Here is a 24,971-nt window from a genome sequence, read left to right on the forward strand (position 1 = left end):
TGCCCACAATCATATCAGTTTAATATAACCATCATCCAGTAGCTTATCATCATTCTGTGGGTGGGGAGGTCCAGCAGCAGGTGGATGCTAGGCTCGGAGCCTCACAAGGTTGGAGTCCAGTTTTAGGTTCACTGGAGACACCAGGGTAGAATACGCTTTCAGGCTCTTGTCGTAATGAATGCAATCCAATTCCTTGTGGCTAAAGACTGAGATCCTGGTTCTCTTGTGGGCAGTTAGTCAGGCAGAGGTTACTCTCAGCACCTTGAGGCAGCTCTCCACATCTTTACCTCATTGCACTGGCAGCAGATGTCTAGCCTTAGCTTACTTGCATCTAACCGTGTCTGCTACAGGCTAGAGAAAGTACCCTGCTCTTTAAGGGCTCCTCTGATTACTCTAGTTCCACCTGGATGATGTCCCTGTCTTAAGGTCAAGTGATCAGAAACCTCAGTTGCAGTCTTCAAAATCCTTTTGCCTTGCCCAGTGTGGCGGCAAACAACTTTAATCTCAGCACTCAGGGGACAGAGGGAGGCAAATCTCTGGAGATTCCAAGCTAGCCCAGGGCTACATACTGAGAACCCATCTCAAATATCACACACACACACACACACACACACACACACACACACTCTTTTGCTTTATAATGTATCATGTTGACATAGTAACACCAAGGGTAATGTTTGCAAGGGACATACGGAATTCTGCATTCCCTGTGGAGCCCTTTACTACCATGGCAGCATAGGTTTCAAATGGCCAGAGCCATTTTATTCTTCCCTGTAAATTAAAAGAAGCAGTTGCCACTCTATAAAATGAAACAAAGGGACCAGTGAGAGACCTTAAGTTAAAGGTCTTTGGCAGCAAACCTGACCACTTGTAACCACAAGGTGGAGGAAAAGGACAGACGCCGGATAGTTGTCATTTGACATCTGTATCAACAACCCCCAACACATTTAACATCTGTATCAACAACCCCCCAACACATTTAACATCTGTATCAACAACTCCCAACACATTCAACATCTGTATCAACAACAACACATTTGACATCTGTATCAACACCCCCAACACATTTGACATCTGTATCAACAACCCCCCAACACATTTAACATCTGTATCAACAACTCCCCAACACATTTGACATCTGTATCAACACCCCCAACACACTTGACATCTGTATCAACAACCCCCCAACACATTTGACATCTGTATCAACAATCCCCAACACATCTGACATCTGTATCAACAACCCCCCAACACATCTGACATCTGTATCAACAACCCCCAACGTATTTAACATCTGTATCAACAACAACAACACATCTGACATCTGTATCAACAACCCCCAACACATTTGACATTTGTATCAATAACCCCCAACACATTTAACATCTGTATCAACAACCCCCCAACACATTTAACATCTGTATCAACAACCCCCCAACACATTTAACATCTGTATCAACAACTCCCAACATATTTAACATCTGTATCAACAACAACACATTTGACATCTGTATCAACACCCCCAACACATTTGACATCTGTATCAACAACCCCCAACACATTTAACATCTGTATCAACACCCCCAACACATCTGACATCTATATCAACAACCCCCAACACATTTAACATCTGTATCAACACCCCCAACACATCTGACATCTGTATCAACAACCTCCCAACACACTTGACATCTGTATCAACAACCCCCAACACATTTGACATCTGTATCAACAACCTCCCAACACACTTGACATCTGTGTCAACAACCCCCAACACACACATAAATAAGTAAATGCAATAAAAAGATTAAAACGAAGCAAAGATGTCTGGAGAGATGACTCAGCATTTGAGATTGTTCTTGCAGAGGACCTGAGTTCAGTTCCTCACATCCATATCTGTGGCTCACAACTGCCAGTAACTAAACTGCAAGGGGTTCAAAGCCTCTGGCCTCCATGGAAACCGGGCCCTCATGCACATACCCACCCGGAGACACTTACACATCATCAAAAATAATAAAAGTAGATCTTTTAAAAGGGGGCAGAGTCTGCAGAGATGGCTCAGCAGCTAAGAGTGAGTACTGCTCTCGCAAATGGCCCAAGTTCGGTTCCCAGCACCTTCTAAAGTCTGCTTACAACTGCTTGTGACTCCAGCTCCTGGGCCTCAGGGCCCTCTTTGTGCCCCCCATGTGATCCCAGATGATCACGGTCTACAACAACTGACAGAAAAAAATCCGTCTGAGGTACACCAAAACCACCAAACCAGACCACTTCCGTGAGCAGAAAGAGTTGACTGGGAGTTGGTTTTAAAGAAAACAGCACTGGACAGAAGAAGCCTTGTCCGCTTTGTAGGGAAGGAAGGTGGGGCCGGAAGTGGTATGGGAACTTGGAACCGCTGTAGGCTGCTCTGGTTAATCGGGAACTAAATGCCCTTTACCAGAGATATTGGTTGTTGGGGGCAGATAAGGGAAGCAGTGGCTTTTCCCACAAACAGAAACCTACCTCAGGAGATTCCTGAGGAAAGCTGAGTTTAGGATTCTGTTTACCAGAAAACAGTCCTTCTGTTATTCACTTGAGAAGAATCCAGCCTGGTTTGGGCCAGCTTCCCCTTAGAAAGCAGTGTACAGCATTACCATTGGTGGGGTGTAGGGGGGTGTGGCAGAGGGAGTGCAGGGTGGGTAGGGGAGTGGCATTTTGTGACCTAACAATCAGTATCAGCATTGAGGACTAAAGTTGAACCCTGGGTTCAAAGAATGCAAAAAATACAGATCTTGATGAAAATAAGAATCTAGACAAATCACAAACAAGAAGGTCACCGTGCGTGAAGTCACAGACCACAAAACAAGCAAAGGGAAGCCCAGACCCCTGAGTTTTCAAATAGAGGATTGGGGCACAGGACATGGAACAGCTATTACTTCAGTCTGGCGTGCTTCTACTAGCTGAAGCCCTTGTCTCGGGATGACATAAGCCTTGTTTAAAATGCCTGCCTGAGACAGCTGGATGCCTCCAAAGGAGTTTCTGACTGACAATAGGCCCCTGAGCCCCGACTTTGAGTGGTTATTTCGGGAAATTTGCAATGCTAGATCCTCTCTCTGCTCCTTCAAGACACAAATCTTCTACCACTCACAAGTGTCTCCTCAAGTACCTGGAGCTGTCTCAAATGTGAACCTCGGGGAGGGATCTGCAGCAAGTTTTTCTTTCCCTCCCTCCCTCCCTCCCTCCCTCCCTCCCTCCCTCCCTCCCTCCCCTCTGGCCTTACTTGAGAGGCAAGGCAAGGGCCTAATTTCTACGGATTTCTTCTCCAATTTGCAAATCTACTTTCCATCCTGAATATATGAGAAGCGTGTTTATCCTTAGGATAGGTGATATTAATAAAGCCAGACAGACAAATCACTCTGAACACCCACTTCTCGCTCTCTGTCGTTCTCCACTCCCTGACTGCTGGAATAGCAGCCTGCTTGACATCACACATCCCTAGTTTTCTCCTTAAAACACCTAGTCGCCTCTACACAATTGGAGGACTGCAATCCCTCTGGCCTGTGTTATAGTAAAAAAAAAAAAAAAAAAAAAAAAAAACTCTTCACCGCCTTTGGCAGTAATCCAGCTTTGTGCTTGACATTCAGTGAGTGAGAGCTTGCCTCCTGGGCACTCCTCCTCCTCCTCGCATTCCAGGTTCCTTCCCAGTTTAACACATTTTCACTGAATATGAACCATCTTAACATCCAATCTGTGCTGAAGCAACACAGCAAGACTAATTTCCTAAGGAGAAAAACTTCGTCAGGTCTTTCTTCTTTTAAACTACTCTTTTGGTCTCCCTGTTATTCTCAACAGCTAACAAGCCCTTCAGGAATTAGATCATCTACTAAAGACTATCCAAAGTCCTATGGATTTAGAGGGAGGGGAAAGAAATTTAGGGAAATGGCTCTGCATTTGGTTTCAAATGGCAAAGCCTTTGTTTGTTGGACGAGAAATAGAAGAGCTCAGGTGGAAACTTCTGGCAGAAGGAAAATGGAAGGGTTTCAGTACGAGTCAGAATAGTGATAGCAAGAGCAGGCCACTGTTGCCTAGGCCTGGGAGCAGGAGACAGGGATGGCCGGACAGCCAAGGGGTACAGGGTCTCTCCTGGAGAGATGGAAGTGTCTAAACTGAGTGTTGTGAGAACCACACAGCTCCATTTCCGTGAATATATTAAAATCTATCCAACCGCACCTTTGGAAGGGTGCACTTCCTGTGGACCGTATCTCAATGAACCTGTTAACAGTAGAATGGAAAGCATCATAGTGAGAGGCAATATTAGAGAATGTGAAAAATCTGAATCTTTATTAGCTAAAATAATAATATCTAACTTAGGAAAACTTACAAAGTCAGTCCAAAATAAAAACCGGACAAAGTTGTATTAGTTGGGAGAGGAAATTATTGCTCTGACCTCACAGCTCTCATTCTAGGAAATTATTCAGTTAACTGGTTTATTTATTTTGCTGTGCTCAGTAGTGTATTATAATCCATCCCATTCTATGAGGATATCTCTCTGAAAGAAACTGCTAATCCAGCCAGAGAGAGAGAGAAGAAGAAGAAGAAGAAACACACACAACACTTGATAATTCAAAATTAGTTTACACATCTTTCATCTTTTCTAAGCTCTGTGTGTTAATAAAATTTATTTTAGTACTCTCTCAAAACTTACATTATCCCAGGATTAAATTTGCACTAATAGGTGTCTGAGTCCAGAATTAAAAATTAAGGCCAAATCTTCATAGAAAAATGATTTGTTTTTCCAGCTCAGAAACTAATAGTAAAAAGAGCCATATTGTCGCGTGAGCTCTGCCAGGTATTAGCTGTGTAGACATGAGTGCTACACTCAAGCCAGTCTGTGCTGCTTTATCTACAGGATGAAGAGTATGAAGTCTTATGTCCATTATTTCTTTGTTGTAAAAGTCCAGTAAAATGCAGCTTTAAAGGTGACACAAACATCCGTTGCATATGCCAGTGAACCCCTGAGATTGAGAGCGATGGGGATTCCAGGCCAAGATGGAATTCAGTTTCCCTGCCTTTCTACTAAATGAGACTCCTACACAAGTAACTGGCCCCCTTTCAGCTTGGTCATTACAGATGCAACCTGAGTATCCTGCTGCAGACAGAGCCCGCAGACAACACACGCTAACACGATGATGGGAAACGCGATAAATAATGGATGTGCCGTATCAGACGGTGAATGGAATTGAGAACCATTTGAAAAGTCGGGAGAGGCTCAGAGCCGTTCCACACAGTAAAGCACTAACTCGCAGTCTGTGTTATGGTGGAAATCTTTTTCCTTTTCATTTCTAACTTTGATCCCTTCATGGTTAACTGAAGAAAGAGCTGAAAGTCTCCTTGGCCATTTGATAGAGCAGCTATGGGCATCCTCACTGAGACATTTTCTGCTTCAGCTATTACCCATGGGCACCCACAGGGACCTGCACATGGCCTTGAAACCAAACACACACACCCCCAGGGCTGCTCTGGTGCTCTAGAACACACCATTTCTTCTCATCACTGCACTCTTATTTGATTTTCACAATAGAATAAAAGCAAATTCTTTATGACAGCCTTTCCTAACTGCCCTCAGTTAATTTCCTCAGAATGTGCTTCCAGTGGGCTCCTGACAGCAGGACAAATTGAAAGCTAATCAGCGATCTTTCTCAAGTGTCAGTATCTTTTCAAAGAGAGTCCCCATCTTAGGAGCAGACGATTACTTCCCACAGTAATAGGCAGTGTGATGTGGTGGAGCCATCTCTAACGAGGCTACTTCTGTTTAAAACTGAGGGGTAATAAGATATTAAAAATTGAAAATGACCTCAGGCACGAATTCCACCCCTCACTTGGCAGTTGTTAACACTCTAGTGGATCCCAGTCTCATTATGGGAACAGGCGGTGCAAGAGAAGCTGATAAAATCTCTTGGAATCAAAGAATTTTCGGCCAAGAAGCAAATGCTGAATGTGACCCTCTTTTCCAAGTCCTGTGTTTCTTAAGTGAAAAAATCAGAAAGGATAAGGGAGAGAAGTGACTTATTCAAAATCACACAGGAAGTAGATGGTACACCTCCAGCTTTCTGGATGGGTTTTTTTTTTTCCCTTGAAGAAAACAGTAATTCCAGAGATAGCTTCCTTTGGTTTCTTATTTATCTGATAGATATGTCCCTCTTCTCTCACAGTAATTCCCCTGATAATTTGTGGCAATGAAGCTCTGAGCGTGTGTGTGTGTGTGTGTGTGTGTGTGTGTGTGTGTGTGTGTGTGTGCGCGCGCGCACTAACCTCATGGGCACATAGTCTACCATAAAGAGTCTACCATAAACTTAACTACTTCTGTTCCTATGGGCAGATTCCAACACCACTGCCACCGTTAGTTACCCAAAGAAGCAGTGAACCCCAGGGAAGATCACAGAACTCAGATGGAGAAACACTGGAGGATAGGATTCCAGCTCTGTAAGAGGAAGCAGACATTTGTGTACCTGTGTGCTAGAGTTATGAGAGTGTATGTCTTTTAAAGTCACATGGGAGACAAAGAAGGGAGCATCACTGTAAAAAAGCTGAAGCCCACACACTGGGGGCTGCAGCAGGATGGACATGACTAATTGGGGGACTTGGGGCAAATTGAAAACACTGACATCCTTGTTCCAGAAAGATTAGTGGGAGACACTGCCCACAAAGCATGGCGCCAAGCATGCCACCCTTCACACAGCTGAGAATCCCCTGTGCATGCCCAGGTCACAGCCCGTGTCTGCCAATTGTCACAACCTTGTCTAACGGCGCCCAGCCTACTCTTCACAAGAAGCTTTGAAGAGTCTAGTTGAGGGAAGAGCAGTAGTTGTGGACAGTGGTGTGATCGTAGCTGCTTGGGAAAAGAGGCAATGCCTCTCCGAAGAGGAGGTGAGGTGTGGGCCACAGGCTGACACGCAGATCCAGCAGCCCCTGACAAGTGAGCTTCCTTCATTGCCAGCCTAAAAGGATCTGGGTCTGCATGCAGCCGAAGATGCCGCTTCCTCACACTTCCATCAAGAGTTGACCTTGGAGAGGTAGAATACAGCAATCTCTTATTCTCCATTTCTCAGGGAGAAGCGTGGGTCCACACATGAGTGCACTTGTATGTGCAGGTACACACAAAGAGGACAGAGATTAACTTCTGGGGCTTCCCCTGTCACTGTCGACCTTATGGTTTGAAGCTCAGTTTTGTCACTTAACCTAGGGCTCACTGTTTAGGACAAACTTCCTGGCCATCAAGTCCCCGGAATCTGACTGGCTTTGCCTCCCCAGCACTAGAGTGATTTTACAGAGTGGTATTACACACAGATAGCACACGCTTGGATGCTAGGGATCTGGACTCAAGTGCTCAAGCTTGTGCAGTGAGCACTTTACCCATTGATCCAGCTTCCAAGCTCCATATTATTTCTGTCAACTGCAGTGCCTGACACGTGGTAGGTACTGAGCAGGTGCTTGCTGATGACTGGAAACATAGGAGGTTATCCTAGATCAGTATTTGATGGAGCTCTCCCAGTTCTCAAGGGGGAGCTGACATTCAAGGAAAGGTGTTCCTGGTAACAAAAAAAGAAAAAAGAAAAGAAAGAAAAGGTTTGGGGAAGGATTTCTTTGTGGTTTTTGGTTTTGTGTTGTTATTTTGTATTTTTACGGGTGTATGGATGTTTCCTTTCATGTATGTATGTGCATCATATGCACACCTGGTGCCTGTGGAGACCAGAAGAGGGCAGTAGATGCCCTGGAGCTAGAGTTAGAGATGGAAATGAGCCATCCTGTGGGCGCTGGAAACCAAACCTAGGTCCTCTAAACTATCAGTAAGCACTTTTATCCAATGAGCTATTTCCCCAGTTTTGAAGCATATTAACAATACTAAATTGAATATTTCAACTTAAGAAATATTAGCCTGCTATATTATAAGTAGATTTAGTATCACTTTGCATGCAAACTAACTGTAGATTATATTATAGTTTTATTAAATACAGGTTTTATAATGCATTTATCTAGATTTTGCTGTAAATGTTATTTAAAAACTATCTTTCTTCATCATCTGCTCTTTGAACTCTTTATTTAGAAAACACACTTAGTGGCAATGTAGGGGAAGATGGAAGGAAGCAGAGAGAGACAGGGATGAAGGAAAGGGTCACAGGAGGCTTGGAAATGAAAGTGGGTCTGCGAGAAAGTCAGAATATGGTAAAACATGGGTAAAGAGGGGAGGGAAGAGACAGCAACCCATCCTCATTTTCACACAGTGTCACATCACCCTACATGTTTGGAATCAGGTCTTCAGAAAGACCTAAGTAATGAAAGACAAAAGTAGTATTAGCTGGGAAATACTCAAGCTGACGTCAGTGAGGGTGGAGAGCTTGAGTATCTACAAGTCTCTGTTGCAAGAACCATCCTTTCAGTGCTACCTTTAAGCTACAAACATTAATGGACTAATATGGAATTTTAAGCTGTGAAGATGAATTTACTGGATGAGGGACTGGAAAGAGACGTGCAGCATCCCCACCATACAGAGCAAATGGCTTAACTTCAAAAGTACACATAGTTGTGAGATGCACCAAGATAATCAGGTAACGATGAGACTTTAGTGCATATTGCCATCTACAATTTATTTAATTTTAAATATATGTAGCCTCGGCTGGACTTTAATTACCAGTCCTCCCGCCTCTGTCTCATGAGAGCTAAGGTCACACAGTGGTATGCCATCTCACCAGGCTATCATCTAATTTTTAATAATGGCTTTAAGGGGCAGGAAATAGGACTATGTCAGCAAAGTGCTCAAGGATGAAGACCTGAGTTTGGTCTCGGGCACCAAGTCAAAAAGCCAAGGGGAGCAAAACACACTTATAATCTCAGTGCTGAGGAGGCAGAGACAGGGGGATGCCTAGGGCTTTCTGGCCTGCTAGTCCAGCTGAATCAGTGAGTTCCAGGTTTAGTGAGAGACCTTGTCCAAGAAAAATAACATGTAGAATAGCTGAGACACCCAATATCTGTATCTGACCTGCATATGCACAGACATGCACACAGACACATAGAGACACAGACACACACACAAAGAGATACAAACACACACATACATACATACACACAGATCACAGACACACACCCACAGAGAGACAAAGACAAACATAGACACACACACAGACACAGACAGACATACAGACAGAGACACATACACACAGAGAGATATGAGTACACATGGACACACACACACACACACACACACACACACACACACACACACAGCAACTGGCCTGCAATAAGAGCAATTGTAGCATGCCAGTGGATGGGATTACCCAGCCTCCACCACTCATGTTAGAAGAACGAGTTGCTTTCTCAGCTTTCTTTCTTTAAATAAATTTAGAGTGGGGGTAAAGTACATGGAATATGAACTCTCATGGGAATACTTTCTCTGCCTCCCTTCTGTCAGTCTGGCTTCTTTCTTCCTTTTTTTTTTTTTTGTTTGTTTGTTTCATTTGTTTTTGTTACACAGCTCATCAAACTTCACATACAGAATTTAGGGAAAGGTGGGGCTACATCAGTTTCTACTGGTGGGATCTATAAAGCTCTCAACTTTCCTTGAAAGGCAGAGCGGTGCTGTGGGAAGCCTAAGGGTGGCAGCTTACGATCAGATGAGGTAGTTTGAGGCTCTGACAAGTCCACGTCACCTCCTAAGCCTCTGAGACACAAATGCCACTGCCCTCCCTCTATCCCAGGTCTGGGGACCATTGTATGGGGTCTTCTGATGCTGCAAAGCTGGCATCTGCCACTTACTTTCAAATAGCTCCATAAAATTACTATGTGGTTGCATAGCCAGAAGAGGGCCATAAAGCAAATAAATACCCAAATGTTAACAACAGTCCAGACAAAGGATGTATAAGTACCCAGGTTTTCTCCCAATGGCAGGAAAATGAGGTCACTTTCAGACACACAGCACTGGATGAGCCTGCAAGGACCGTGCAAAGATAAAGTGTTTCAATTCAGTTAAAGACAGGTGGCATCCAGGTGTCACAGCTTTCAGGATATTAAAGTCCATCCCATCTGACTGATTTGATTATTCAGCAATTGTTTGCTGAGCATCTGCGACCCTAAGTGCTGGTGATAATTCAATAATGGAAAGACACACACTTAATCTGACGACACTGATGTTACGGAAGGACACACAAGTCAGCCGTTTTGGGTTAAGTAGAATTCTGTGGTGGATGCTGTGGTGGCCATTGGAAAGACCATCTCAGCCATCCCTAGAATACCAGAAAGACTCCTAGGGGAGATAGAGACAGAGGGAGCATTAGCCGGGCAGTGAAGGCTGGTGCTCTCCTCACAGAGGTCTGAGTTACAGTTTAGGGGCAGTAAGAACCTCAAAAGAAAGGTGCTGAAACCACATGAACCACTCCCAATTGAGAAGAACAGCACGCTGTCCTTTGTGCTGAAGTTACCAGGTGTACATTTGGGGGATGGGGTGAGGTGGAAAGGGGTAAAGGACCCTTTCAAACCTCCTCACTGAGGGGGACCCATTAAAGAGTATTAAGCCTGGAGGCAATGAGATCAGGTTTCCATTTCCAAAGGTCCATCTGGCATCAAAGTGGAGAATAAATTGAGGCAGAAGCAAAACTATTAGGAGGCGGCCATTTAGGAGCCCATAATGGTTAGTTTAAGAGAGACAGTGACCTGAGCCACAGCCGTGATAAATGACAGTGCACTAAAGATGGGACCAAGTGCGCTGAGCTAAAGACTAAGGCTGGTAGCACTCCAAGGCTTCCTCTAGGACAAGCTGGTGGGCAGATGGGGACCCATGGACTACAGTACTCAGGGGAAGGGCTGGAGGGGAACACAATGGGACACAGTGATGATATAAGGTACTCAGCAGATTTCACTAGGGTCTTCTGGAGGCCAGCCTGTGATAGCCCGAGTCAGTGACAGATGGCAGTTAAAACCAGTATTTTCCTCATCAACTATAAAATCTTACATAGGGACTAGGTGGAGCACAAGTGAGTGTCTCCCAGTTCTGGGGAGTCTGCATTCTGAGTGGCATGGTGAAAGAGGGGGTGCCTAACAGCTGTAAAGTGCTGTCTTCCATTGATTTGACTGCCCATGCTTACCAACATTCCTCTCCCTTTAAAGTGATTGCCGTAGCTTACCAACATTCCTCCTTCTTTAATAGGGTTGAAACCATACAGCTGTTTCCCTTTCCGGTTCTCTATTTCATAGAAACTTTTTCTTCTTTGTTTTTTCCACCTCTTCATCTTCTACCTCAAGTTTCAAGGACAGCTTATATTATTACTAGGGGGAATTCTTTTGTTGTCTGCACTGGTCCATCAGTGAGTAAGTGTTTTCGAAGAGTCCCCCGGGTGAGCATCTGGAGAGTTACGTGGTGCCATAGTCAAGGAGCCCTGTCCTTGGAGGTCACAGAACTCGGAACTTAAATTCTCCCTCTGCATGTGTTAGCATGTGCCCCTGGGTAAGTAATCTGCACATCTCTCTGTTCCTCATTATCCAACCAGAAAAATAAAATAAAACAGCTTGTACTTTACAAGTCTGTTGCATTACGACAGACAATAAATGTGAGCAGAACAGAGCCTGGTGCCCATAGACACATGTCTCTTCTGCCTCTGAAGGCTGTTTCCTGGGATGACTGAGCTGGTACTCAAAAGAGGGCTATGATTTTCCAGTAGTAATTCTGCTGTAGAAGTTCAGCTGTTTTAATGAACTCTGTTTCTATTATTCCCATTATTGTTGTTACTGCTACCAGGGGCTTGCGGGACCCGTGTCTACAAGCCTTTGAGCAATACTTGAACATATCTGTATCATTATTATTTCTGAATCCCCTCATATCTTTGTTGCGGCTTGGGAATTGTCTTTCTTTGCTGAGTGCTGTTTTCCTGGAACGGCCAGATGTCTCTGCAGCTTGTCATTTCTGGCCACGTACTCTCTTGTAGATACTCAGCGGTGTTCAGCTAATACACCATGTCTGTGGAAGTTTTACTGGTCGGGAGAAACTGTAACTGTGCTGTTCTTGACACACAAAATGAGATACTGAGAGATTAAAAACAAGAGAGAAGTAAGGACTTCAATATCACCGTAGGCCCATAAAAATATGTTACAAACATTTAAAAATCTTTATAAATGACTTGTTACCAATGTAACAGGGTGTTAGCCAGAGTTCTCTAGAGGAATGTCACTGTTAGAATGAATGAAGATTACCATAAAAGGAGCATATTAAGTTGGCTTGCACAACACAAATTGGGTATCACAACAATGGCAGTCTGCACATTAGAGCGGCTGAGAACCTTCAGCCCTCATGGCAAGGAAGATCTGTAGTAGGGGCCTGGGAGCTGCTCTGACCATGAGGCTGGGTGCCTCAGATTCTCAATCTGGTGCTGATAGTCTAGAGGAGTCCTGGAGAGACACTTGCCTTCAGTCAAAACCAGAAGGCTGAAGAAGCTGGGTTCCGATGTTAGTGAAGTTGGCAACAGCAGTGATGAAGTAGAGGCACTCACCATCAGGAGTGAAGGCAGGCAGGCAAAAACAGCCCTGCATTTCCTTCAGACCCCTTCCTATCTGGACTGCTGCCAGAAGGCGCTGCCTTCTCTAAAGGGGGACTCTTCCCTTCCCATCTGTCAATCCTTCCAAGAAATGTCCTCCCACAGCTGCCCAGAACCTCATCTCTTAGTTAAAATCAGATCCAATCAAGCTGACAATCACAATTAGCCATCACAACTGCTCTGATAAACTATTATTAAAATATCATTAACTCTCTATCTAGTTTAATAGCATTGCCCATAAAGATGGAATCTATACCATTTTGTCATATTCCCAGACTAAGAGGGACAACTCCTAATTTTTGAGACCCCCAACTTTTATAGACTCTTGAACACTTTGTGATACTATAGAAAAACATAGTATAGAAAAACATAAAGGCATCCTGACTCATAAGCCAGTATCTTTTTTATTGAGGAAAATTTATTCTAGGACTGCTCTCATATCACCCCTATTACTGGCTATAAAGTAGAAGAAGATTTCACTGTCTTTCCCCTGAAGACCCTCATTGGGACATGTTGGTAAGACCTCCCCACCCCTCAGAAGTTCAAAAAGGGTTTAGTTCACCAAGATGAGCATTGACTGTGTGGTATATGTTCATGAACATGTGTCCATGCCCACCATCTTGCATGAATAGAAACTCCAGTATTAGTATTTGAATATTTAATAGATCCCATTAAAAATTATTTATGCTTAAAATGGGCCTATGTTTTTCACAATCCAATTATACTATTCATGAAAACTACACTTATTCTATCCTTTTTCTTTTTAAAATGCATTGCAAGAACGAATTGATTTGCCTCCTCAAGATATTAATTAAGATTCACTTTTGTAAAGTGCTAAGACACTTACAAAGTTCTCTCCTGGGGTCCATGTCCTGACAACCCTGTGAGACAGACACAATCATCTTCACTCTACAGGTGAGGAAAACGAAATTCAGAAGGTTCCCACGACAAAACTAAAGCAAGACGTTCACAAGTGCTGCTGGCGCCGGGACTGTGGTGTCTGCAACTGCGTCACTGGCAGCTCTCACAGCAGCTGAGATGTCATATTCAGACACCCTCACCGGCACAGCAGACGCGAAGGTGTTTGAATGGTGTGATGGGCCAGATATAGCGTGAGAGGAATCAGTATGAGTGGATCAGCTCTTCAAACAGAAGCCTAGAGAAAATCCTAGCAGACGCGTTTAAGGCATCTTGTACACAGGGATGCTGAACTGGTACATCTATTGGGAGTATCAGCACACCCCACAGAGAAAAATCCAAATGATAACATGTGGGCTTGTCCAGAGGTCAGAGTCTGGAGGTGAGGTGCTTGGGACCAGGGTGAGATTGAAAGATCCTCAGGGGTCATAGAAAAAATAACCTCAGAGTCAGTCAGGCTTAACAGCCTAATGCATACAGGCTTGCATAAGCCTTCCTACAGGCAAGTAGTAAATGTAATATGTTATAGTCCCTAAGACCTGGACCACCTCCTCAGCAGCCTTCACATTCTCTCTCACTTTTCATTCTTTTCCTTCCTTGCCATTCTTAAGCCGAGTCCAACCATGAGTTCATTTCAGAACCTCACTCACCCACATGAGCAAATACTTTCCAAGCTCTACTCCCAGGCCTAGAGATTCCCCTTTGGCCCTCTAATTGCCAACATAGTGGACCACATCCATTCCTACCAACTGGTGGGAACTGTGTTGAAATACTTCCCTCATGATCACCCCTTCTAAAAACAATCCATGGGACTTGGGAATGCTGAAAGAAGAGACATAGGAAAGATACCCCAGGCCAGTGAGGACACTAACAGGAGCATCGAGCTAAAAGGGATGGAGATAAATAAGCAAGTGACTGAGTGGGCACACAGGAGAGTGTAGACAACTCACGGAAGGGAATGATGCTGGCCACCACACAGCCCTTGGGAAGAAAGGCCTGGGCTACTGGACTTGGTCCAGTAAACAACCCTCAAACAGGGCAGGGACAAAACAGCTTAAATTAGGAAGGTTAACTGGGCTCTGCAATCCCGTAGGAAAAGAGTACAGAGAACACACCTATGTGTTGGAAAATAATGCAGGTGTGTGAGGATGGCCGGGTGCCTGGACAGAACAAGTCAAGAAGAAATTCACTGGCAAGGGTGGCCAGACACGGCAGTAGAAAGCAACATTACGTGAGGTGATTTTCTCACCTGGAATCGCAAATGCAAACGTGCAGACCCATCGGCCTGGCGCCTCTGAGGATGGGGTTGGGTGTGTCTCTGAGGTGTCTCTGTCATGCCCAGACAGCAAAACAGACTGAATCAGGCTCAAGTTCTTTCAGTTAACTTTCCAATGATCGTAAATTCCACCAGTTGGCTTAGCCCATTGCTGAGACATGGTGGTAAAACCCAGAGAAGGCAATGGTTAACAACAGTCAAATATTTAAGAACAGTGAGATGTCTGTGTGGTTTGAGTGCAGGGAGGAGAGATCAGTGTTGCTCAAGGAGGGCCCTGGGCAGGAGCTTCCACTGGAGAATGCTTCCTGGAGGATCCAGGATGTATCCTGAATTTTAAAGGTTAGAAGGAGTGGACTTGAAGACAGACAGGTGGAGTGAGGAGCTGTGACAGTAGATGAAGCATTACGTCATACACTTTGGAGTAGGATGGTGTGAGTACCATGTATAAATACCTGGGAGAGCCAAACTACTTCCACAGCCTGCTCTTTTGGTCCTCTGTAGAAGGCTGGTGACTCCCACTGAGGCCATGGGACTTTTCCCATCAGTCCCATTAACAGCTGCCCTCCGCTCGCACTGTTTCTCAGTGAATGCGCATATAATTCATTCACACTAAAGCACAAAGGATGTGATATCCTTTAGTGAGGAAATCCAATAAGCTTTGGAGGGGTGTTGCTACTTAGAGAACCCTTACTTCCTTCTTACTACGGCATGATGCTTTCCTTACTTTTCTGTTGCTGTGATAAAAGTCAGTTGCCCAAAAGCAACTTAGGGGAAAAGGGGATTTATTTTGGCTTACCATTTCAGAGGGATAGAGACCACCAAGGTGGGGATAACATGGCAACTTAGTGGAGCCAGGCCATACAAACCCAAAGCCAGAGTGACATATTTCCTCCAGCAATGCTCCACCTCATACATGTTCCATAACTGTCCCAAACACTGCCACCAGCTGAGGACCAAGTATCCAGATGCTTGTGCCTATGGAGGACATTTCTCATTCAAACTATAGCATGTGGGGAGGTCACAAGCCATTCTGTCTTGTGGCTAAGGAAAGAAAATTCCAGTTTGTAGCCAGAAGTTTCTCCTGTAGAACCTGGCCCCCGTGATCCCGCAACCATTTATAAAATAATCACTCAGAGGCTTAATATTAATTACAAATTGTATGGCCTATGGCTCAGGCTTCTTCCAAGCTAGCTCGTATAACTTAACTCATTATTATTAATCTATGTATCACCATGTGTTCTGTGGCCTTACCTGTGTCCTATTACACGTTGCTCCTTGGATGGTGGGTTGGCGTCTCCTCCCACTCTCCTTTCTCCTCTCACTATCTCTCTTGAATTTTCCCACCTGGCTCCATCCTGCCCTGCCATAGGCCAGTGCAGCTTTATTTATTAATCATTTGGAGCAACACATATTCACAGCGTACAGAAAGACATCCCATAGCACCAGAGATTCTAACCTCAGGACCGCATTGCTAGTTCTCACCTGGCTGTGCATCTATCTTGCAGCAAGCAGTGTTCACATTTGAGCATGGGCTGAAGCTCTGTGCTTGAGGCTGTGCCTCTGAGGCACTTGGGAATCATCCCAGAGAGAGGCTGGTCGTTCTTTCAGGAAGTTCTGAATCACATGCTGTGGGTACTGCCTCTGCTTTCCTGATACCTGGCAGTTTTGTAGCCAGAGGAAGTGAGACAAAACTGTGGCTTCCCTTTACCTGTCTGTGAAACTCCATCTACTTCACAGGTTTTTTCATTCTTTGGGATTTCCTGAAATAGCATCTTGACAATACGCTTACCACCTCAGTAAACCTCCTTTTGTCCTCTTTCTCTTCTCTATGCCTACAAGGCAAGCACTGATAAATCAACACCACAAGTGCACCCCTTCATTCCCCAACAGACACCCTTCTCCTTCCCCTCCTTAACCCCTGTGCTCAGCCTCACCTCCCTCCCCTTTCACAGGAGCCAAGCACTTCGTACCCCAGCTCCCATGCACGATGGCTCTTCCACCTCTCACCCACCTTGCCTCCTGCCTCCTTGCTCTCCTCCTCAGTGTGTCACTCAACTCTCCCTCCTGCAGGAAGAACATAAACTCCTTGCTACTTCTTTTCTCCTATAATTTTCCTCTGTAACATTTAACATAATTTGCGAGTATCTTTTAATCCTATGTAGGTGTGTTGACTTACCATGTGACTTTTACACTAGAGTATAGATCCCGAGTGAGCAAGGATTGTGTCTGTTTAATTGCTCATGATTCTCTGTAGCATCCAGCACAGAGCCAAGTACATGGGTATGCTCCTCTATCTGCTCTTATGGCCTTCCTTTGGATGAATTCCTACAGTCTCCTTGGTAAATAAAAACAATGTTTATAGAGCCCACATTCTCTGTGGAATTTCCTTAAATTTCCTTCCCCAACATTTATTCACACATTATTGAGACATGGGTGGTGTTCTCTGGTCATTCCAGGATTCTCTAATCACATGATCAGTTGCCCAAGGACTGAAACTCTTTTGGAACATTTTTGAAATCTCTGTGTACCTACTCTAATAGTAGAAAATGCTATTGGCACTCAGCAGTCTCTTGATAAATGAAAGTAGAGGTCAGCCTGACAACCCCAGCCTTCCCCTTCTGCATGGCAGGAATCTTCACGTAACAGACGGTGAAGATACCTTTGCAAAGGGATCTTTTCCAGCCAGAGCTCTCCTTCCATCTTCTCAGGTTACTATTTTCAGTTTCAATAAGAAGCAAAAAATCTTATCTTGAAAGGGGATTGGATTTATTTTCAATAAGAAATCTGAATTGGAAGCTTTTATATATAGACACACACACACACACACACACACACACACACACACACACACACACACACAGAATGTAATAACGGCACAAGTAAAGCCTTATTACACTACACTTCTCATGTATAAAAAGACAAATCTTCCAGGTAAACTTCTTTGGTGAGGTAAAAGCAAGCCTAATGCAACCCAACCTATTCCATTCCCCTGGGAGCTTTGGGAGGCCACACAGTAGGACCACTTAGTCAAAGTGTGTTTCTGGCATCCTGGACTGGGAGGAGACAGGAAGGCAATCAGAAAGCTCCTTGGAGCCAGTGTCTTCAAACACAGGCAGGCTGGACACTCACCACACAGGAACACAGGAAGCAGTCACTTTGAATCCCGCCCTTTTGCTCTGTTCATAACCAAAGCCAAGCAAAAAGGTATAAGCTAAGGACGCTACTGTTATGCCCAAAATGACCATTTACTAAGCCAGAAGTTCAGCATTCATCCTGTTATTCTAACTGCAGTTTATCAATTTGTTGCCTTACTGATAAAGCCTCAGGCTGCTCATTTTTTCAATATTCTTTGGATGACTTACACTCTGTCTGTCTGTATATATATATACATATATATGTGTGTGTGTGTGTGTATGAATTTTTATGTGCTTCAGAAATTCTTGAAGACTAACCAAATCTGCATAATTCTCCCACAGAATTAATAGTTGATCATATAGCATGGGCCAGGTTTTTAAAAAAAAAAAAAAAAAAAAAAAGGTAAGTTTTGCTAAAATCAGTTACACTGTGAAACCTGCCAGTGTTGGTGTGCGATCTCTTTGATGCTTAATCCCCTGTCTCCACCTCTGGCTGGTGTTATGACAACTGCTGACAGGCGCCTTCTCTCTGCTCTCAGGCCGTGGCAGTCCTGAAGGTTGATGGAGGGCCATGCTATTCAAACAGCAGGTGTGGCTGAGACAGAAGCTCCTGGTGCTGGGAAGCCTTGCCGTTGGGAGCCTGCTGTATCTAGTTGCCAGAGTTGGGAGCTTGGATAGGTAGGTGGTTAAATCTACGCTCTGCTCATGTAATCTTACATATCCCCTGATGTGGACTTCCTTGGGCTATAACTTTAAGTTGATCCATTTGTTTTTTGTCCCTCAAGACTTTGAAGAAACACACTTTGCTGTGCTGTTGATTTTGACTCATTAAGACCTCAAAGGTACAAGTTCCATGCAGCGCAAATCAAGATGCTTCATCCAAATCCATCTGTGTTCTGTGAGCACTGACACTTGTTCTCAGAGAAGGCATAAAGCTGAGTACTTAAAAATAAATAAAAAAATATAAATATATATAAAAATAAAATTAAATAAATAAATAAATAAATAATGTTATCATTGACTAGAACCCAATGTGGCCTGTGTGTATCTGGTGCTGACCTTCAGCCATTAAGGCGCGGTGGAGATAGGACTATGTCTCTTCATTTTGAAATTGATGAGTGGACAATTATGTATGCACCAGTAAAGAAGCTCATCAAGTTTGCAGTCCCCTGCCCTGGAAAGATGGCTACGGGCATGGATTTTTAACTCTGTTAATTAGCTCTGGCTTTCGGGTACCCGACAAGGATGCTGTCATACAGAATGATTGCCCAGAAGGCCCTGGAAAATCTATGAAGAGGAAATTACAGAATTGGGGTTTGGCTTTTAATAGACAAACTGTTGAGAGGTGCCGGGCCTGCTAGAGTCCCCATCATGACAGTTGAGTGTCCCTAAGATGTACCTTAATGGTTCCATAGTCGGGGTGACCGGTAAGTACTGAGGACTTAATTTCTGAAATAAGGAGCTGCTATTTTTAAACTAATTCCTGTGGTGACAGACTGGATTCAGTTCCCAAAGTCAATGAAAATGCCTCCACATTTTGAAGTGAAAATTGCGTCCGTTTTCTTCTCAGTATCCTATCATTCCGATGTTTTACAAGACAGCAATGGCCTTTGCTTTGCTTCTGCCGTTGTCCACCTGAACTGGTAAACATTAATCCCCCTTTGATGTTTCTCAGTTTAAAATTCCTCCCACTTTGTAACTGTGACTGGCGTAGCTGAGAGCTTATCACTCAGTGCTGACATTCCAATGTTTATTCTTGACATGCCATTTAATAGTGAAAAGCCTTGAGGTAACAACATTTGACCTATGTCAGTAACAGAACTTTCATATGAAGTCTTCCCAACACCTTTAGTTGCCAGTCATTGACATTTTATTGAACAAATGGTCTTATAGTTATGGACACAGTTATCAATCAGTTGATAGCAGTTCCCATCTCTAGTGTTCTCAGTTCATTGGTGGGATGGCTTGTATAAGAAATTCCATCATTTGGTGGCCTTTCTCACAATCCCTTGCTTAAGATTTGAACAGACTATGTCTGTAGACGACACGTGCTTCTTTCGGCTTACCCTTGGTAACTGGAGACTGCTTTCTGGGTGGAAGGCTGAGGTTAGTTCCCTTGTCTCTTCCAATGTTAAAATTCTGTTTTGGGTCTGGCAGTCTTAGAACTTCTCTTCAGGGAGCAGGGGAGTGGGACATTTTCTCCTAGCATTACATGTTCTCTTGACTTGGGAAGTCCACAAAGCAATTGTCCTGTAGAGTTTAATCTTCTGGGGTAGGAAATAGAGAGAAGGAGGAAGTTCAGAAGGAAGGTGGCCCTTTCCAGACAGAGGGAATTCCATCCCGGCACAGTCGCTCCTAGAGATGCCCTTGTCGACATTTTCACCCAGGGTTGGGCGAGAGAATGAAGTCTTACAGAAAAACAGTTGAGAGACATTGCTGCAGTGCTCACAGAAACAGTACTAGAACCATTCTACATGCCTAGGAGACAAGTCTGTCAATGGATACCTCAGTGAATTAGGGCTAGCTCCAAAGACTAAACCCAAGTAGGGCAAAAAGGCTAATTTATAATATCCTCATAGGTGCTGCAATCAAAAACACTTTTATCTAGGTATCTCTTGACAACTTTGTAACATCCAATTAGAACCCTAGCATAATAATCCCAATAAATTTATCAATTCACACTCTCCTAAATGTCCTGGTTCATTTGCTTTCTTTTGTTTTGTCAACTTGACACAAGCTAGACTCCGTTGGGAAGAGGGACTCTCAACTGAGAAAATGCCTCCATCAGATTGGCCAGTAGGCAAGCCTGTGGGGCGATTTCTTGATTGATGATTGATGTGGAGGACCCAGCCCATTGTGGACAGTGCCACCCCTGGGCAGCTGGTCCTAAGAAAGCAGACTGAGCAAGCCATGAGTGCAAGTCAGTAAGTTGCTTTCCGCCAAGGCTTCTGCTTTAGTTCCTGCCTCCAAGGTCCTGCCTTGGGCTCCCACCCCTGATTTCTTTCCACAATGGATTGTGATATGGGACTGTAAGCTGAAGTAAATCCTTTCTTCCCCAAGTTTGTCTTTGTCCATGGGTGTTTTATCACAGCAAAATGAACACTAACCAAAACAGTGGTAAGCCCTATTTTTACAATAGATTTCCATTGTTTTTGACTTTCTGAAATGAGTGTGAGTTATTTCAAGAATCACAGAATAAATATTACAAAAATTAATAAAGACTGTGATAGAGACCTAGATAAACAGAGCAAATCCAACACCATTTCCCTAACTTCAACACAATCAGTTGAGCATGGCTGGAAGATGCAATGGAACCTCTTGGGGAAGCAAGAGACTGTCTCATTGCCACAGAGAAGGGGAGAAACTCCAAGTTGCTGGAGTCACTGGAAAATTTCATCTGGAAGGAATCATTTAATAGCCATTTTGATTAGTATTATCCACTTTGGCCAAGAAACCTGAAAGGACTTCCTAAGTCAACCTAGTTGACTCATTAATTACAGTGAATTTTTTTCGGTTTATCATCAGATTATGTACAAAGGTAACACAATTTTCTATCTATATACAGAGGCCATGTTAAAGTAGTCATTCTGTTCTGATATCATTGTGGCTATTACCATATCTTTCTCTCTCAGAAAAGTATAAATAGTTGTCCATCCTTCCTGGCTCTGTCCATTGCATTCCTTATCTTATAAACTCTAGTTCCTGACTTAAATTGTATGATGATGAGAATCTGGGATTTCTGGCCCCATCGAAGTCTTTCTTTTAGATTTTGGGTCGCAGGAGTGGTGGGTCATACACAGAACATTGATGCTTGGGATTGTTCCTAAAATCAGCAAAATGAAAACATACTCTTGACCTTTTTAGATAGAAATGGAAAGCAAAGCACTCCTCCACCTGTCCCCCAAGGCCACAGGGCAGAAATTCTCAAAGAATAAAAAGTTCAGCAAGGACCAAGACTGGAGTTCTGCATGATGGTGATTCAAAGAGCCAAGGGCAGAGATTGGAGCTCCCATCTCAGATTATATCTCAAGAATGCTAAAGTGCCATGTGAATGGTGCTAAGCTGCCAAAGGAGAAGAAAAAAAAGGAAGAAGCAATACCATACAATGCCTGAAATAAATGGTCTCCTCTTTGCCCTTCAGCACCCTAGCTGAAGATTATAATCTTCTGCCTTCCCGATTTTCTAAATGATTTTAACTGGTGAGCTGTTAAAAAGCTATTAGTATGGCGGGTGTCACTTGTCTATCCTGTACTGTGAGCATAAGTACACGCCGTAGTCAATTAAGTGCTTGGTGAATAAAAATTTTAAGGAGCACTAATAAAAAAAATCCCATCAATTATGTGTGCTCCACTGAATACAGGGTTGCTTAACATAAAATTTCCCAAACATATGTTCATTATGGATTGCAGCAGCCTGGGACCCAGTGGCTTTATTTATGCATGTAGACTCTGAGTTTGGGTGCAGATGCAGAACAGTAAGTTAAGTGGCAATGAGTTTTTTACAACGTCTCTCTTTTCTTACAGGCTCCAGCCCATTTGCCCTGTTGAAAGCCGATTTGGTGGCGCCCACAGTCAGGCTGAGTTCCCACTCAGAGCTCTGCAGTTTAAGAGAGGTCTGCTGCATGAGTTCCGGAAAGGCAACACTTCCAAGGAGCAGGTTCACCTCCATGACCTGGTACAGCAGCTCCCCAAAGCCATTATCATTGGGGTGCGGAAAGGGGGCACTAGGGCCCTACTAGAGATGCTGAACCTCCATCCTGCAGTGGTCAAAGCTTCTCAAGAGATCCACTTCTTCGACAATGATGAGAACTATGCTAAGGGCATTGAGTGGTACAGGAAAAAGATGCCTTTTTCCTACCCTCAGCAAATCACAATTGAAAAGAGCCCGGCCTATTTCATCACAGAAGAGGTTCCAGAAAGGATTTACAAAATGAACTCATCCATCAAGCTGTTGATCATTGTCAGGGAGCCGACCACACGAGCGATTTCTGATTACACTCAGGTGCTAGAGGGGAAGGAAAGGAAGAACAAAACATACTATAAGTTCGAGAAGCTAGCCATAGACCCTAACACCTGCGAGGTGAACACGAAATACAAAGCGGTTAGGACCAGCATCTACACAAAACATCTAGAGCGCTGGCTCAAGTACTTTCCGATTGAACAGTTCCACGTCGTGGACGGAGACCGCCTCATCACCGAGCCTCTGCCTGAACTACAGCTCGTGGAGAAGTTTTTAAACCTTCCTCCGAGGATAAGTCAGTACAATTTATATTTCAATGCTACCAGAGGGTTTTACTGTTTGCGATTTAACATTATCTTTAATAAGTGCCTGGCGGGCAGCAAGGGGCGCATCCATCCAGAGGTAGACCCCTCCGTCATTACCAAATTGCGCAAATTCTTTCATCCTTTTAATCAAAAATTTTACCAGATCACTGGGAGGACATTGAACTGGCCCTAAAATAATATATTGTACAACACCATGTGTTGTACCCGGAGACACATGGCATCTCCTCTCAATTAAAATATGCACTTTCCCAGACACAGCTCCCCAGTTCATTTCTCCATGAATACTTGTACATATGCAGTGTGTGACCAAATATAAGATCAATTTTTTTCTACTGAAACTTTACAAAAAAATGAATACTAAGTTGCTGCCTGCATAGTTGCATCTTTTAAGCTATTGACAACTGAGAAGAGGTGGTGGGACTGGGGGAAAGTGACCAGATATTCTTAAGAGTTAGTCTTCCTTTGACTCAGAACATGTCACCTGCCATTTTCATAGGTTTAAGCCAAAAGATGAATATGTGAAAATGTACCAATGGCTACGAAGCTTCAGGAAGTAGAGGGTTCAGTTTTATGGTTTTTCATTTCTGTTTTGTTTTTGTTTTTGTTTTATCCTAAGGAGAAGCTGGCTTTTTCATCCAGATATTGGATTGGTGCCATGAAAACAGAATATGCTATTTTCTTATTATTTAAAAGAATGTCTTATCTCATAAAATCAACGTTGTTCCAAAGTTCCTGTGGTGATTTTGCACTCTTGTTTCCTTGTTTGGACCATGGTGTCATCTGTAGCATGTCAATCACGTGCCAGCGAGTCCAGTCCTTTCACTTCCACATGTATGTCAGCAAAGAGAAATGTCCTGTACATACTGTAAATGATGTAAATATCAGTTTCACACTAAGTAATTCTATTTTGTAAACTGAATATGGCTATTTAATTTATTGTGAAAATTAAATTTATTGTGGTATTTAAAATGGAATGGATTAAAATTACACTATGTGCAACTTTTCTTAAAAACTCCTTTTACTGTGTGCGTGCACCCCCATCCTCTGCTGGCCTCCAGCATGGAAGTTCTGTGTGTGTGTGTGTGTGTGTGTGTGTGTGTGTGTGTGTGTGTGTGCTGCTGAGGGTATGGCCCCTGCTGGCCTCCAGCATGGAAGCTGTGTGTGTGTGTGTGTGTGTGTGTGTGTGTGTGTGTGTGTGTGCTGCTGAGGGTATGGCCCCTGCTGGCCTCCAGCATGGAAGCTGTGTGTGTGTGTGTGTGTGTGTGTGTGTGTGTGTGTGTGTGTGTGCTGCTGCTGCTGAGAGTACACCCCCTGCTGGCCTCCAGCATGGAAGCTGTTTCCTTTAAAGGGAATGTGGAGTGCTTTACTTCAGACTTAGATTTCCAAGCCCCTGAGAAAGTATACTTTAAAAGGGAGGTTGAGAACACTCTACAAACGTCTCACCCTTCTAGAAATCAAGGAAGGACAGCCACGTCAGAGAACTCCAGTGCTGCTCTGACTCCAGGTATGTGCATAGAATTCCCAGGCCGCTGTACCAGAAAGAAAAGGGGAAAGGGGAATCACCACAGAAGACTCACAATTGTCTTTGAACCTCTAATCACAGTCAGACCAGGAAATAAAATAAAATAAGATTAGAACACATGTGTGGTCTCTGTACTGAGAGCTGCTGGTGCTGGACAGATGCAATAATGGTTCCAGAACTCTCTTTAACAGGAGGATGTCTTCATCAGCTCAGATGAGATCAAATCGCACAGCATTGCCTGCCATAAACAGACAGATGACCCACATTCCCACCTAGAGAATG

General features: G+C 43.8%; 1 protein-coding gene across 3 annotated transcripts in view; it reads left to right on the plus strand.

Moving 5' to 3' along the window:
* Positions 1-24,166, plus strand: part of Hs3st5 (heparan sulfate-glucosamine 3-sulfotransferase 5) — a 281,256-nt gene extending 257,090 nt beyond the window's left edge. For all 3 annotated transcript variants that reach the window (XM_052751370.1, XM_052751371.1, XM_052751372.1), the window contains 2 exons: positions 18,422-18,560; positions 22,406-24,166. In XM_052751370.1, coding sequence (XP_052607330.1) covers positions 18,454-18,560; positions 22,406-23,339 — 1,041 coding nt within the window. In that variant the 5' untranslated portion in view covers positions 18,422-18,453 and the 3' untranslated portion in view covers positions 23,340-24,166. The remainder of the gene's footprint in view (positions 1-18,421; positions 18,561-22,405) is intronic.
* Positions 24,167-24,971: the final 805 nt, after the last annotated feature.

Source organism: Peromyscus californicus, unplaced genomic scaffold, assembly GCF_007827085.1.
Source record: "Peromyscus californicus insignis strain IS unplaced genomic scaffold, ASM782708v3 Scaffold_22__1_contigs__length_63687245, whole genome shotgun sequence".
Taxonomy (NCBI): Eukaryota; Metazoa; Chordata; class Mammalia; order Rodentia; family Cricetidae; genus Peromyscus; species Peromyscus californicus.